General features: G+C 40.0%; 1 protein-coding gene across 6 annotated transcripts in view; it reads right to left on the bottom strand.

Annotated features, from left to right (window-relative positions):
* Positions 1–11,851: 11,851 nt before the first annotated feature.
* STXBP5 (syntaxin binding protein 5) overlaps positions 11,852–15,891 on the bottom strand; it is a 113,759-nt gene continuing 109,719 nt past the window's right edge. For all 6 annotated transcript variants that reach the window (XM_075707198.1, XM_075707200.1, XM_075707201.1 and 3 more), the window contains 2 exons: positions 13,329–13,549; positions 11,852–12,618 (listed from right to left, as the gene is read on the bottom strand). In XM_075707198.1, the coding sequence (XP_075563313.1) occupies positions 12,577–12,618; positions 13,329–13,549 (263 nt within the window). In that variant the 3' untranslated portion in view covers positions 11,852–12,576. The remainder of the gene's footprint in view (positions 12,619–13,328; positions 13,550–15,891) is intronic.

Below are 15,891 nucleotides of genomic sequence, written 5' to 3'. Positions count from 1 at the left end.
TTCCAGTGGAGGTGAAGAGGAGCCTGCAATTTCAGTCATCCTTAATACCCTATGATGTACCAGCACAGCTTTTAATTAAAACTACGGAGCAGGACGGGTAGTAATGATGAGAAGGGGATGGCTCTCTACTTATTAATTTGCAATATTACTAGTACTCCTCCCATGAACATCCATCTGGTGCCCAAGAGCCACGGGGCTTATTATTTACAGGGCACGTTTGCTGCTGACTCTGTGAGTTTGCTGCAGATCCCGCTCGCAGTGACCTGGCAGTGAAGCTTGGGAATTTGGCATGCCCACGAAGTCTTGTCTTGTGTGTCTTCAGCCAGAATGTGACACTTCACTGTAAGCTCAGGGAATAAATGAAAAAAATCTGCTCCTGTGTCACGTGCATTGCCTTCAGGGAGCAAGAGTCCTAAGGTAAGGCAGACCTGCAGAACAGCAACTGTGAAGCCAAAAGCTGCTTGAAGGGCACTCTGCAACTAACCGTTTCTTCGCTCAGAAGGGTGCTTGCATCTGCAATGCCCTAGGGACAGATATGGCCACATGCCAGTGCACTGAAGGAAGCTGCACACATTGTGCCTCAGTTATGTTAAGCAACACTGCCAGTTAATTTGGCCCAGAGCAGTGGGGGTTTTGGTTTTTTTTTCTCTTAATGGAAAAGATCTATAAAATCAAAGGCTGATTAATTTTTACCTTCCCTGCTTCAAGAAACCTTGAAAGAAAACCTGTCTTTTCATGTCCAGTTCAGAGCCACCTTGGAAAACCTTGGGGGTTAAAGCCCTGGGGTCAGCATCGAGCAGCTAGCAGGACTGCATGAGGGGTCCCTGAGTCACCTCCTACCAACTGTGAAGGGCAAGAAGCCCACTTGCGTCACTTTGAGGAGGACAGAGATCCTGGTCGGGATGCTGGGGAGGAGGCAGCAACACCAGACTCTTGCTCTCAGTTTCCTCACTGCTGGCAGAGGAGCCCTGGAGTCAGTGCTCTGCTTGTCCTGGCTGCCAGACAAATTTTGGGCCCATCACTCCTGGGCTGTCACAAGCCGCAGTGCTGCTCCAGGTGTGACTGTGTTTGGAAATGCATGGCCCATGTCTCATGTTGTCTGTATGTGAAGCGATGCCTGGAATAATGTGGGTCCTCTGTTTAGCCAAGCAGGTGTCTCCTCAGGCATCGTTTCCAGCTCCTCTCCCCAGGCACTGACGGTGGGGCTGCACAGAATCATAGAATCATTTAGTTGGAAAAGACCTTTAAGATCATCCAGTCCAACCATTAACCTACACTACCAAGTCTACTCTAAGCCAATCAAGGGTAGACTAGACTAAAAATCAACGGTAGACTAGACTAAAAGTCTAGTCCTCACAGGACCTTTTTTGTGCATTCCTTCTAAAGCAAAGCCTGTCATATACGTCCACATGACAAAGCTTCACATTAGCGCTTGTTTAGATCCTTTCCTCTGGTTCTGACAAATACCATCCTGCACAACACAGCCGCACAGATCATTTCGAAGCCTGCTGCGTCGTGCTTGCTGCCTCCCCCTGTTCTGCCTTCCCTTTGCTCCCCCCTTCTTGACAGCAGCAAATGCAAGCAGTTTGTATCCACGTTTATTGCCTTCTCAGCACCCTGTCCCCTCCAGAGCTATCACTGCTCTTTCAGCGGGATGCCAGATCTCTCATGACTAGTGAACTATGCCAAACACTATTAATCCTGGTTAGATTTTCAAACAGTCCTACTCCAATTTTTCCATGCTGCAGTTTATGTCAGGGAGAAGCTCCCTGTAACTACCAAGTCAGCCACTTGTTATCATTTTAAATGCATGCTTAAAAGCTTTTCTTTGCCACAATAGCTGCAAAAATGTGGCAAGAAGTGAAGCAGTGTTGCGCCAACCAGGTCAGCCAAACCTTGTCTCCCTGTTTCTGCCCCCTACATCAGTTGTTCTTTTACCAGGTTGAAGTCTACAGAGTGAGGCTTGAACCAATATTTTTTTCCCCCATGTTTTTACACTGCCTGTAATAAGGTAGTAGACCATGACTAGGGCTCTCAATGATAAAGCAATACACACAGCTCACACTCTGACAGAGATCAAATCATAACCTTCTAGTTTATAATGTAAATGTAAAGAAATTCCTTTCAACGGCTACAGGAGAAATGTTAGGTTATTGCTTGCCATCAGTCCCATGTAGGACTATGGCAAACAGCCATTATTCCCATCAGCTTTGCCTTTTCCCCAGGTTAAATTGCAAGGACCATGGTTTTCAGGCTTGAAATTGGCTCTCCAGGATGTGGTACATGGCCAGTCCCTGTCACTGTTTATATTTTGGAAGACTATATCTATTCTTTGCTTGAAGCTCTGTATTATTGTATACCCTCAGTAAACTATGCATCCCCTTCAGACTGACGGCTGTTCACGTTCCCAGTACTGAAGCACAGTGAGCTGGTGAAAGGCTTCGGATGCAGCGCTCCCTGGTTCTGACGTGGTACGAGTCCCGAGGTGTTGCACTGTTCCCTGCAGAGGGCACAGGGAGAGATTTTTGGTTGTCCCTTAGGGCATAATCTGCTAAACACATTCAAGTATTGCCAGCAGGAGCAGGTAGGTGATTGTCCCCCTGTACTCAGCGCTGGTGAGGCCACACCTGGAATACTGTGTCCAGTTTTGGGCCCCTCAATACAAGAAAGACATTGAGGTGCTGGAGCGTGTCCAGAGAAGGGCAACAAGGCTGGTGAAGGGTCTGGAGCACAGGCCTTATGAGGAGCGGCTGAGGGAACTGGGGTTGTTTAGCCTGGAGAAGAGGAGGCTGAGGGGAGACCTTATCGCTCTCTACAGCTATCTGAAAGGAGGTTGTAGTGAGGAGGGTGTTGGTCTCTTCTCCCAAGTAGTTAGCGATAGGACGAGAGGAAATGGGCTTAAGCTGCGCCAGGGGAGGTTTAGGTTGGAAATTAGGAAAAATTTCTTTACGGAAAGGGTGGTCAAGCATTGGAAGAGGCTGCCCAGAGAGGTGGTGGAGTCACCATCCCTGGAAGTGTTCAAAAAATGGGTAGATTGTGGCACTTCGGGACATGGTTTAGTCTACCCTTGATTGGTTTAGAGTGGACTTGGTAGTGTAGGTTAATGGTTGGACTGGATGATCTTAAAGGTCGATTCTATGATTCTATGAATCTGTAAGTAGTTGTGATACTGGTGTCAGAGCCTCCTAGCTGGCAATGCTTAGGTATTTTTCAGTTCTCCTTTATGTACAGGAAGAGAAAGTTTGCTCACAAGCTACTTACTGAAATTGGTGCATGCAGCATGACTGGACTACTGGTGAGGAAGTAGCTGCTTCCGGAAGAATCCCAACAAGAACAAGCAGTTGCGTGCTAGACATTCAGAGCCAAGCCAACTACTGGCCTTTTACAACTGGAGGAAAGCGCTAGAGGTCAATGCAGCTTCTATTGATCCTGCTCTGGCAACAAATTACATTTAAAAATGTGTAAAAAAAAAAAAAAAAAAGAAAATTTTCTAAAGAGGGTTAACTGGAACAGTAGAATAGAAGAATTGATTTCTATCTTCCCAGGCACTTCACAGATTTCTTTCAGGAGATGCTGGAAACTAAACATCAACCAGAAACTGCTGCGCTTAAGACAAAATGGAAAATAGGTGAATATTGGGGCCTCAAGTTCACAGCTAGAATTAACTCTGAATTTGAGCATATTAAATAGAAAACCTGATACAATGACCTTGATTAGTCCTTTTTTTTTTTAATTACTAAATTTTGTCTACCCCTTTCATACGGGATGGATTTAAAAAAAAAAAAAATCCTTCCTTTTATGAATGAGTACCGTGTTGTGATATACATCTTGAATGACAGGCATGTGCGTACTCAGTCTAAAGACAGCAACTGTAATGAAGAGAAGCCTCGGGAGGGGCCTGGCCCACTGCGCTACGTGCTTCAAGATCCCAGAAGAAAAAGCACCACAGTCAGTAGGTGACATTCTGACATTCAGATAAAAGGGACTTACTGAGATAGTGTTAAGAGACTTGCAGGTGCCCAAGAGAATTAGGAGATACCAGCTTGAAATTGTTTCTTGTTCACTCCCACACAGGAGACTGCATTCCACATTATTCTTCCCAGGAGTCTCTTGTGCCCTGGAAATCACAGTTATATAAAATTTCTCATTATGCCTGCTTAATTAGGCAGAGGAGTTGGTAAACTTATCAAAACATAAGCACAGTCTGACATTTTGATTGCAAACCCCTTCAAACAATCAACTCCCTCTGAAGTCCTGCTCACACTGTGACTGCAGCAAGATGCAGAAATGCTGTTATCTGCTCCAAACCAGAACATCAATCTTCCCATTTTTTCTCTTGACTGTGGCATTGCTACAGCCCTCCATCACCCCTTCCGAGCAGTTTTGGAGTCAGCCAGCTCTGAGTGCTTGAGGCTAATGGAGTGCTCCTCAGGTCTCAGCCAGCCGGGGGGTACAGCTCCCTCCCTTCCAAGCAGCCTGCACAGAAGCCTCAGCCCAGGTTGTCTCCTGTGGCTGAAAAATACAGAAAACTGTTTGCTACAGCGACTGAGCAGAACTCTGCTACTATAATGAGTCACATATGCAAGGTCCCAAGCCCTTACTAAGGGAGCATTAATTACACATTGTGAAAAATCAGCCAGAAAGCTAGAAGGTGAGAGAAACTGATGTTTGCTGACATTCTGCTCTTGTGGATTTATCTCGGTGCAGGACTGTTGGGAAAAACATCCTATTTCCTTAGGCCAGAGTGGGATGCGTCCAGCGAGGCTGCTATCTTTTCTCCTAAGACAGAAGAAACTTGGCAGACCCATGGTCAGAGGAGCAGCCCAGGTGCACCAGGGCAGATCAGGGCTAGGATGCCCCTGAGCACCCACAGGCCAGTGGACAACAAGGAGGAGCTGGTTCGGTGACCCAGCCGGGATGAAAAGACTTGCCTCCGCACGCTGGGACATGAGCCTGGTCCCTACGTCTGCACTCGGTCCTCAGCACCGCCCAGTTTACAGTCCCTCTGTACTGGACCTCTGTTGCCCACTGCCACATCCTTACGGGGCTTCCCAGCCTCTCCCCAGGCAAGAGCTGGCCAGGGACCATTCCCAATAAAGAATGTGGGTAAGGAGAGCTTTTGGAGATCGGCACAGTTTAATACTAACGGGCACAGACACACACATTGTGTGTCTGTAGGTCTTAGATGCATTTAATTCAGTACCTCGGCACTGCAATTGTCGTAACACATGATGTGCAAAGGGACCGAACTGCATGTAGGTCTCATCAAGTCCCGGCCTTCACTAAATCAAAGTGCCTCACTTTGCAGCCTCAGTCTGACAATCCCCTCCTGTCGTGGTTTAGCCCCAGCCAGCAACTAAGCACCACGCAGCCGCTCGCTCACTCCCCCTACCCCGGTGGGATGGGGGAGAGAATCAGAGGAGTAAGAGTGAGAAACACTCCTAGGTTGAGATAAGAACAGTTTAATAATTGAAATAAAGTAAAATAGTAATGATAATAATAACAATAATGGTAATAATAATAATAATATACAAAGCAAGTGATGCACAATGCAATTGCTCACCACCTGCCGACTGATACCCAGCCTGTCCCTGAGCAGCAATCGCTGCTCCCCAGCCAGCCCCCCCCAGTTTATATACTGAGCGTGACATCATATGGTATGGAATAACCCTTTGGGCAGTTTGGGTCAGCTGTCCTGGCTGTGCCCCCTCCCAGTTTCTTGTGCACCTGGAAGAGCATGGGAAGCTGAAAAGTCCTTGACTAGCATAAGCACTACTTAGCAATGACTAAAACATGAGTGTGTTATCAACATTCTTCTCATGCTAAATCCAAAACACAGCACTATGCCTGCTACTAGGAAGAAAATTAACTCTTCCAGCCGAAACCAGGACACCTCCTCTTGTCAGTCCATCAATGCTATGTGCAGCCCCGCAGTCCCCATAGGGAGGGAGCCAGTCTTGCCGTGCTACTGGTGATGGCAGAGATTACAGAGATTACCAGAGCTAGTGAGCAACTGGAGGCAGTGTGACAGCTCCAAATACCTTCAATTTAATTGGACTGAAGTTAAAATGATTTTTTTATTCCAATGCATCGTCCTATTTATAATTGCATGTGCTGCAGAGCTTAGAGTTCAGAATACGTAACAGGTATCGGAGAAAAAACAGGAAGGCAGGAGAGGTCTGGAACCAGCACACTTCTCCCACGGATGAAACTGTGTCCTCACTACATCAATCACACAGTAAAACACCCAGGACTGAAATATTTTACTATTTGATACCATGAGATTCCAAAACTTTCAGAGGTGCAGCAATATCACTTCTCAGAATTACTGCCTCAGCCTCTCTTCAGATTCAGTATTTCTGCATCATTCAGAGCCTGTTTACAAAGGTGTTTGTTTTTTTCCCCACGACAGCAGAAGACAGAAAATTGTTAATAGACTGCAAGCTAGAAATTGGTCTGTGGCAAAGCTGAGCCTCAACCAAAGAAAATAATACATCTGCTGTGCCATAAATATGGCAAAGAAAAAAAAAAATCAATTTCATCTCCTTTCCCCATACACCCTGGATTCTTAATGAACACTGTCAAAAATGCAGCTACAGAAAATGCTTTGCTGTACTGTGTCTTTGTACTATGAATGGCCTTAACTCTTCCGATAGCTTAAAAGGATAACAGGACTTCACCTCGTCACCACTGAGATGTGCATTTCAGAATGTTTTTAGACCTGCTTGGGAACATCACCACAGCTTCGCCTGTTGTGCTCCTTAGGGACTACTCACCGTCAGCCTGGCTGCTAGTGCTTCAAGCACACAGCGCTCCACTCATTATAAAGCGCGTCTCACAAAAACTTCAGCAAAATGAAACAGCCTCTTTTGGCAAGGAGCCATGGCACACTCCAGCCAGCAGGAAAAGAACTGCTTAGGAAGCAAAGGAGTAAGCTCCACTCATTTCAGGAGAGATTTGAATAGTTTATTTTGCCCAATCAGAGCCCTTCAGCATAATGACACATTCATATACACATATATGAACATTTTTTCTGAAACATTAATGTATAATACATTTTAAATTTAAAATACCAGCTGCACAGGTATTTTTATTTACAAAAATATTCCATACTTAATTTTTTAACTTTGTTATGATGACATAGTTCAGTTCAAGTACATGTAAATAAAATAACTCTATGCAATCTAACATAGTTGTGTTTGTAACAGTACAGTTTGCAGTTCATATGAAACTATATTTGTAGACAGATGGATTTGCAACCCTACCTAAAAATGCATATTCCAGTAATCACCCTCAGAAGAGCTAGTGGGGCTCAGCAAGACTCAACGGAAGAATAAGTTGCAATGAACAAAAGAAAAAAACCCACATATGTACACACTAAGATATACATAAACGAGAACTGCTACACATCAAGCATGCTTACCCACAAGTGGGCAATGTTAGAAAAATTTACTGAATTTTTTTCATTTTTCCCCCATGGTGCTGGTACAATGAAACAGTAGCATAACTAGAAAGCAGCATGTTTTCCTAGTTCTAACCACTACAGATAGCAGAGCTCAGGTCTAAAATAACACAGTACTGCTTATTTACAATTCTGCTTTAAAAGGGAATATTTAAAACATGTTCCCACCCCTCTCCCTTGCATCACCTATTTCTGAATGGTAGTGGTAATCCACATACAACTCCTTACATGTTTTCAACTGAAACAGTTTAACTTCTAGTTATTATTTGCCTGGTAATATGTAACTTAGGTACTAACAAAAACAAATACAAGTGTCAAAGAAACCTACAGCTGTATGACTTAAACATTTCTAGGTGCTTTACATGTAAAACTAAAAGGAATAGATTGACACTTTTAATTTGATTGTCCTATGTTTCTGTCTTTTTTTTTTTTTTTTTTTTTTTTTTTTTTTTTTAAATGAACACCCACATCTTTAAGCCTAAACTTTATGAAGTGTAAAAGAACCCAGAAACACAGCACACATCTGGCTTGGAACAGTAGTAAAGTAGGTGACAGCCAGCATATCTTTATAAGATGCATAAGAAGGAGGAATTGGCCCAGCTTAATTTAGCTTTTCAATGAAAACTGAAATAAAATCGGTTTAGCTGATTTGCCTACACTACACATCTTTTTTCTGTTTTACTTACTTCCTCCCCTCAAACATCATTAATTTCTGTCTACAAAGTATTTGAAGATTTTGTGGTAGTAGCAAAGCTATCAACAGTCACCCAAAAAGATTCACAGAAATTATGCAGGAAATTGGCCAGAAGGAAGAAAAGGTTCAACCACCAAGTTACCCTGCAACTCGGAGGGAGGCAGGGCGCTGCACACCTTCCCCCCCGCCCCCGAACTTCAGCTGCTATCAATGCCCACCCAGGGATGTTAAACCACGATGAGGAAGAAGAGGGCACTTCAGCAACAGGCTGTAAGTTTTCCAACACGTTTGGTGTACAAAAAATCCCCTCAATTTACATGTAAAGAGCTGATGTATAATCAAGATTCATACATTACTCAAAGTAAATATTTATTGGACAAACCTCACTTCAATTTTGGGGAATTTTAAAAGTCCGAGGAATAGAGCTGAAAAACGTCTTTCATGTGTACACCTAAAAAAAAAAAAAAAAAGGGTAAAATCACAGAAAACCAGTCAGCCACAGACTGCAGCTATTAAGATGACTTTCATATTAGATTAGTTTTCTGAATGCACTATCTTCCCTCTCCATACTTAGGGAATTGTTTAAGAATGTTCGAAATGGGAGGTGAAAATAAGTGAAATAAGTATTTTCTGCAAAGCAAAATGGGCTATTTGTTTTCATTGCTTAGTAAATGTATCATCTCGATATGAGATATGAATGTATTCATAAGCTTAAAACAACTTCTTCTATGGATAATATACACACTTTAAGTACTTTGACTTAAAAATTGAACATAAGTCTTTTTAAAATTAAAGGTAGAAGTGTACATATAAAAATTATTTAAAACTAAAAGTATATTCTTAAGCAGTATGTATAAATATAACAGATTTTATTGTATTATCTAGTAACAAATCTGAAAGTGTTGCAGTAATTTATAAACTGAACGCCGACACAGGATAAGTGCCTTTCATTAGATTCTATATTGTATATACTTGTATATACACATTTTGCTAAGAAAACACACATTCTAAATGATAGTCACATAATTAGCAAATGTGCCTGAAAGTAATCTGTTCTAAAGTCTTTATTGAATGTGTGTGTTTATATACAAATAATGAGCCTGAACTGCACAAATGGAGAAACAAAATTAAGGAATAAAATACCATGATTGAATTAAAGTGCAGGAAAAATTCAAGTTTAAAAGTTCAGGTAAGATCAGTGCCATTAATTAAGCAAAAAAAAAAAAAAAAAAAAAAAGGAAAAGAGAAAAGGAAATCTAAAAGGAAATGAACTTGCTTCCAAAAATCCTCCTTTGGATGTAGCTTTCCAACATCACCTGCCATGCAAGTACCACCTCAGGCAAAAATCTCTGCATAAAGACAGACGAGGAACACAGCTATATATTACTATATTTTATAACTGACTGTTTGCTGAAGAACAAATCACTGGAGATGCCCGTGGTGTAACACTTTCAGACTTATTTGGAATACACGCATATTTACACATATCAACATTCAAAAGTTATAATTTGGCAGGACTAAGGTGAAGAAAAGCTTCTTCACTTTACAGTTCCTAATGAGACACACTACATATAGACAGATAGGTAGCAGCAGTTTCTTACACTTCCATCAAAAAAATAAAAAAGTAATAGCTCAATTGTATTTTATAGTTTTCCAGACACTCTAAAAAAGTTTCACACAACTAAAACGATAGCAAAAAAAATGGGGTGCTTCCCCCCAAGGATTTCAGTATACTTTGCTGTACAAAAGGTGCACCACCAATAGCAGAATAAGATGCAGTTACGTGTGTATGACCAACTTCCTTCCACAGAGAAGGAAAAAGGAACGTTTTAGACTAAAATTGTACATAGCCCCTTTTATTGACCAAGAACCATTTTTGTATTCATCTCATGAGCATTTCATTAGTTTTCAAATCTAGAAGCATGCTCTGAACATACGCAACAGAAAAAAAGATTCAGCTATGACAGATTCTATAATACCAAGTAAACCACTACTCTTCTTGTACTGGCAGATGGTCTCTCATTGCCTCATTTTTTTTGCTTGCTCGTGGTTGTCAAATGCTTCTTGATGGGAAAGTTAAGTACGCTTTCCTTTCAAGCCAGGGTCATCTTCCATTGAACCGATACCATGATTTGCTGAAGAATACTTTTGCCATCCTCTCCCCCATAGCCTGACCAGACTAGCTTTACAGGATTCTGTTGCTCTAAACTATATTTCATCTTCACCAGGTCAAATAATAATCAGTCATCTCAATTTATCAGTGTGAGATAAGGAAGGGGACAAGTGTCAGCTAGGGTGTTTTATTTCTGGAAACGGTATGGATAGTAGTTTATCTGGTTTTCTTCTACCTGGATTTTTAATAAAATGGTATTAAGTTAAATATGCATTAATTAGACACTAAAAAAAGAAATTAACTAACATGCAGAGGCAAAAATTGTGTGGCAAACCGAGTTAAGTAACTGGAGTTAACATTGCCTCAGTAGGTATGGAACAGAGCCAAAGAAATCATAATGCTGCTTGTTCAAATTGTCACATTCTCATTTGTTAAGTTCTTTGAACAGTGGACATGGTATGGCATGCCCTTGTACTGGCAACAGAATTCACTTGTCTTTTGTAATTAGATGTTACTATACATACAATCAGATGATTTATCAATTTGTACTACAAAGCCCAAACATATTTGCCTTTCACTTGTAAAATAAATTAAGAACCATCAGTAACTTCAATATTTTGCATAATTTAAGCGTTTCGTAAGGTTGCCTTATCTATGTACCTGCAACATCACTTCACAATACAAATATAACCAAGGTTTTGCTTTGGGAACATTTGGAAAATGTGCGGAAAAAACCAAACAGAATGTGATGTTTGGAGAAGCAAACTGAAATGATTAATTTCAGACAATGTAGACCTATCAGCTTCTAAGTACTCCCTTTTATAAAACACAAACCAGCCAGTAACTATTCCTGCTTTGAGGAAAAAATTCTAAATAAATTTTTGAAATGTAAATATTTATTTTGAGGAATCCTCTCTTTTAAAGAGAGGTCTGGTCATTCCCACTGTTAAGCTTTAGTGCAGCAGCCATTAACAAGTTAGCTCAGCTATATCATTTACCTCACCCAAACTGAACATTATTTCACCAATTCCTGAAGTTTTAGTGGATGCTTACCACTGCCCACATTGAAAACACTGCTTTAGACACTAAATCCAAACTTTAGGCCAACTGCATTTAGTGCTGGGTGGGGCTGAGATAGGTACTTGTAAAATAGCTCTACTAGCAGGGTTTAGAAATTTGCTAAACAACATACTGACAATTATTAAATATCAGATGCTTGCCATTATTCATGCATCAGCACCTCCACGGAGTGTAAAACTGTTTGAAAACCTGAGTCCAAGATTATCTGATTTTATAGTAAAGGACTAACGGGGCATCTAGAACTTAAGTTTTGAGCAAAACTATCTCAGCTATTGTAATTAATGGCTGTAAAGATACATTCTGTTAAACATTTTATAAAAATTCACAGCATGAATGGAACCCACAGCCAATTCTAAATGTTGTACAAACTGAACTGTTTTTGGCAAAAAATAATATTTAACTGAACAGAAGTTAAAGTATTCTTACCACAATGAAGATGTTACCACATTTCACATTGCACGGCCATAACACAAATGAAAACTCCCAGCATGACACATTCCAGTCATATTATTCACTTGACTTTTTTAATGCAAAAATTGTGTATTCTCTTGTTTTGCACTTCACAGAATATGATGTGAATACAAGAATACTAGATCAGGGGTCCAAGAAAAGACTATGCACAGGTCTACTATGTATACAATTTTCAACATGAAATCTTCCAAGCTTCCAGCTTTTCTGATGAAAGAAGTAACAAACTTCAACTCTTCTTCAACAATAATGGTAAATATAGTGAAGTCCTAGAGAGGGTAAGTGTAAGTCAGCAACCGTCCAGCAAGACAAACAACTTTATTCCAGCTCTTGGACCCCTGATTTATTGCCTCTCCTCACAGGAGGGTATAACACTGGCAGCAATTACAATAGCACAAAAACTTTTGGCATATGAAATATTAACACAGGATTGACCCTGCATTGCCCCTGCCCATCTCACACTGCGTTTTCCCTTTACTCTCTTTTCCACATGTTCTAGTTACCTTCTCTGTTGGAACTCTAAGCTAACCAACAGCTAAGAAACACTCAAGTTTGGTTTTTTTGTGTGTGTTTCTTTTAAATATAAAGCTCCTCAGTTAAAGCCAGGACTGAGGTAAAACAGTGTGTGATTTGTGCTAGGAAACAACAGTATCCAATGGTGAATACTCCTTTAAATTTCAGTGGTCCTGGCAAAATTAATGAAAAAACAAGATTTTTTTCATCAGGACAAAATTAAACAGATGTAATTGATGAGCGTCATCAGAATTGGTACCACTTCTTGTCTTTGTACTTCAACATCATCTAAAAAACAAAAAAACAATTTCTAATTACTGTTTCTATAATGTAACAAAAAGTACAATGATACAAACAAATTATATGCTTACAAAGCAGCATGAGAAAGAGGGACTTTAGTAAGGCTTCTCAGAATCACAACAACAACAACATTGCTGAACAGTGAGGGTTTAGCATGATGAATTTTCTGATGGTAGCATCACTGCTGACGATCTAGCCTCAGATAGAAAAAGATATTTTGGGGAGAATGGGAAGGTTGCACAAGAGTTTAGGGGATGGAAGAGATCTGCATGAACATGGAAGAGAACAGCCATCCTATGTAGTTACTGAGGAAAAAAAATAGCTTGGATTCATGGGGTTTGCATACAACAACTGGATCTTTCTTAAGAACCACAGGAATCTCACACAGAGCATTACTTTTCTTATGCAACTCAGTGACAAATTCTTTAAGTAATGGGAACTGAGCCGCACTTTTGGAAGTCTACATGCCACTCAGGCAGAGGGTATGCTCTAGACCAATGTGCCATAAAACAAAGCTGCTTACATTAATACTTAAGAGTAATGATTGATAGATAAAAGTGAAGTGTCCTTTCTCAATGATATTGCATTCCCTTTAGATACCTCTATCATGCTTTGCAGAAGTCAGTTACTTGCAAAACTTGCATTTATTTGATAGAGAATCAGTTTAATGCTCTCAGTTTAACATGCAACGGACTCACCTCATGAGCATGTTTAGAGAAAGAATCAGCACTGTAAAGCATAGCTGCAGTTTTTTCTTCCAGTTCTCCTAGTTTCTGTCCTCTTTCATCTAGGGCCAACCGAGCTCGTGCTAGTTCACCGACTACACCAGATGCTGCTCCTTTGACACCTTCAATACCCCCAGGCCCTGGAATATGCTGGGCAAGACTTCTTGATGCCTTCCCAGATGCCGATTCTCCAACTGGAGGCATTTTGCAAAGCAGCAAAAACAGAGTAGTAAGGTTTACTATCATTATTACATAAATACCAGTGTAACTAGTTTATAAAGAGGTGTCATTACTTTGCATGGATACTGAACACCTAATCACAGGCATGACTAGGAGCAATACTCACTACTCAATGTTACTAGATGTTACTATTTAAGAAAATTGAGATTTTTCAAACATATTTCAGAGTTTCCAGGCAGGTTATAAAATTACAATCTTTTCACAGCTCGAGTGTGAAATTAAAACTCCCTCAACAGCACTGGCATCAGTCATCAACGGAATTGTGCCGGTGAAGCGTTTTTTAACAATATAGCTTGCTTCACAGGGAAGGTGGTGGGAGTTCAGCAGATTAAGCAGAAGAATTTTGAAAACACAAGTTGTGGTCAGTTCTGGAAGTGCTTTGCTTGTGTAACCAGCCAGTATGCCTCCACCAGCAGAAATTTCCTTTGATGGAAGTTCAGTTTTAGATGCAGACACCTGAAGATTGGGTGCCTATGCTCTCATTATTGTAAAAATCTTGTAAAAAAAAAAAAATAATGTAAATCATGAAAACGCAGTACAGCTGTAAGAACAAACCAGCTCATCCTAAAGTAAACACCCACAAATAGTCAGCTGAAGAGCTCTTGACTCCAGTGACCACACTGACTACATCTCCTTTGCTTACAATGGGACATCAGCCACCTAGTTCAGTCTAGACACTTAATGGATATGTCAGTCGTATGCTGAATTGTATACTCTACAGAAATTAGAGTGGAGGCCAAAACGTTTTTGGATGCTGAAGTCAAACCAAGTAATCTTTAACTTTTAAACAATTAAATTATGATTTAAATATTTTATTTTTTCCACCTCTAGGAAAAATAATATTAGCTTATTTAACGAGTTTTGTTGCAGTATTTCAAGATTTTCTGATTTGATCTTATGCTTCTAGGAAGAACAATTTAGATTTCAACTAACACTATAAATATTTTCAGTCTTGGAAATTTACAGGAAGAGAAATCATTTCACTTATTACAAATTCTGCTGTGACCCTCATGTTAAATAAGACAATTCAGAAGACATCTGAAAATGTCTTTAAAATAGTCATTGAACTCACTTTCAGGCTACAGTTCATTAGGCTTCCCCTCGCCCCCATTCAATACTATTTTCCTCTTGAAGATCTGAGCCAAAACAGGTCTTTCTATCAAAAGCCACAAACAAAGCCTGAGACCAAGTTATAAAAAAATTTGTAATCTCCTTAGAAATAGGTCAGAAGAGTCAGGGCAAAACAGTGGCAACTTGAAATAATGTAAACAGATAGCTTCTAAAGTTACAAGAGTGCTTTTCTGTTGCCAAGAAGAGGAAGTTTTTCCCTGTCCCAGTCATACTAATTAAACATATAATTTTCGCAAACAAATTTCTCTAATAGAATACTTGACCAACCTTTCAAAGTATTACACATATATAAATACAAATGGAATTTTTAACACAGAAAGTGACCTCTAAATATCTGATATTTGTTCAAAATGTAGAGGCACAAGTAGTAAAGACTAATTTAATTTTTACTGGATAGATCAAAAGAACAAATAAAAAAGAAACGATTGCCAGGCAGCCTTGTCTGTTTTAACAGCTACATTTCATATTAAAAAGGAAACAGTGCTTCTTACAAATAAACTTGCATAATATGGTGTTTCATCTAGCAAATATCTGAATAAGTGCAAGTTATTTTCCTTAAATATTTTAAAATGCTGCATGCAACCAGAGTAAAAAAAGAAAAATAAAGCTGTGATCAAAAACCAATGAGAAAATGATAAAGCAATAAAAACTGCCAAATCTGTATTTTACTGTCCTATGACTAGAGGACTGAATTGAACAATCATACAGTTCTATCCTTGCTCTCATTCCTAAGGCATCTCTGCACAAGTCAAATGAGGAAAAAGAATCTAGTGAATGAACTGAAGTAGAATGGAGTTTTCTTTTTCTCACTCTCCAAAATAGCGTTGTTTAGAACCAGCCCCTTTCAGTTTAACAACATTAAGAAAATCACGGTCAGTACTATACACTTCCTAAAGATGAATAAAAATAAGATCAGTTGTCCCATTCCTTGTTTTATAATCTGCTCCTGAATAAATGAGGTAGAGAAGCCTGTGAGAAAACAGTACCAAGCTCTTCTGATCTTGTTGGTAAGGTGTATAACACAAAAGCTATGGAAAAAGTAGTTGTCGTTCCCTTTTTTACTTTTCTCTTTGCAAATGTAAAGTTCTATTAACACAGGCAATAAATTTCTCAAGTATCACTGGCCTCCTTGGGTAGAAATACCAGACAAGTAACAAATACTAAA

This window comes from Pelecanus crispus, chromosome 3 (genome assembly GCF_030463565.1).
Source record: "Pelecanus crispus isolate bPelCri1 chromosome 3, bPelCri1.pri, whole genome shotgun sequence".
NCBI lineage: Eukaryota > Metazoa > Chordata > Aves > Pelecaniformes > Pelecanidae > Pelecanus > Pelecanus crispus.
Note: the sequence above shows the minus strand (reverse complement) of the source record. Positions and strands in the feature narration are given on the sequence as shown.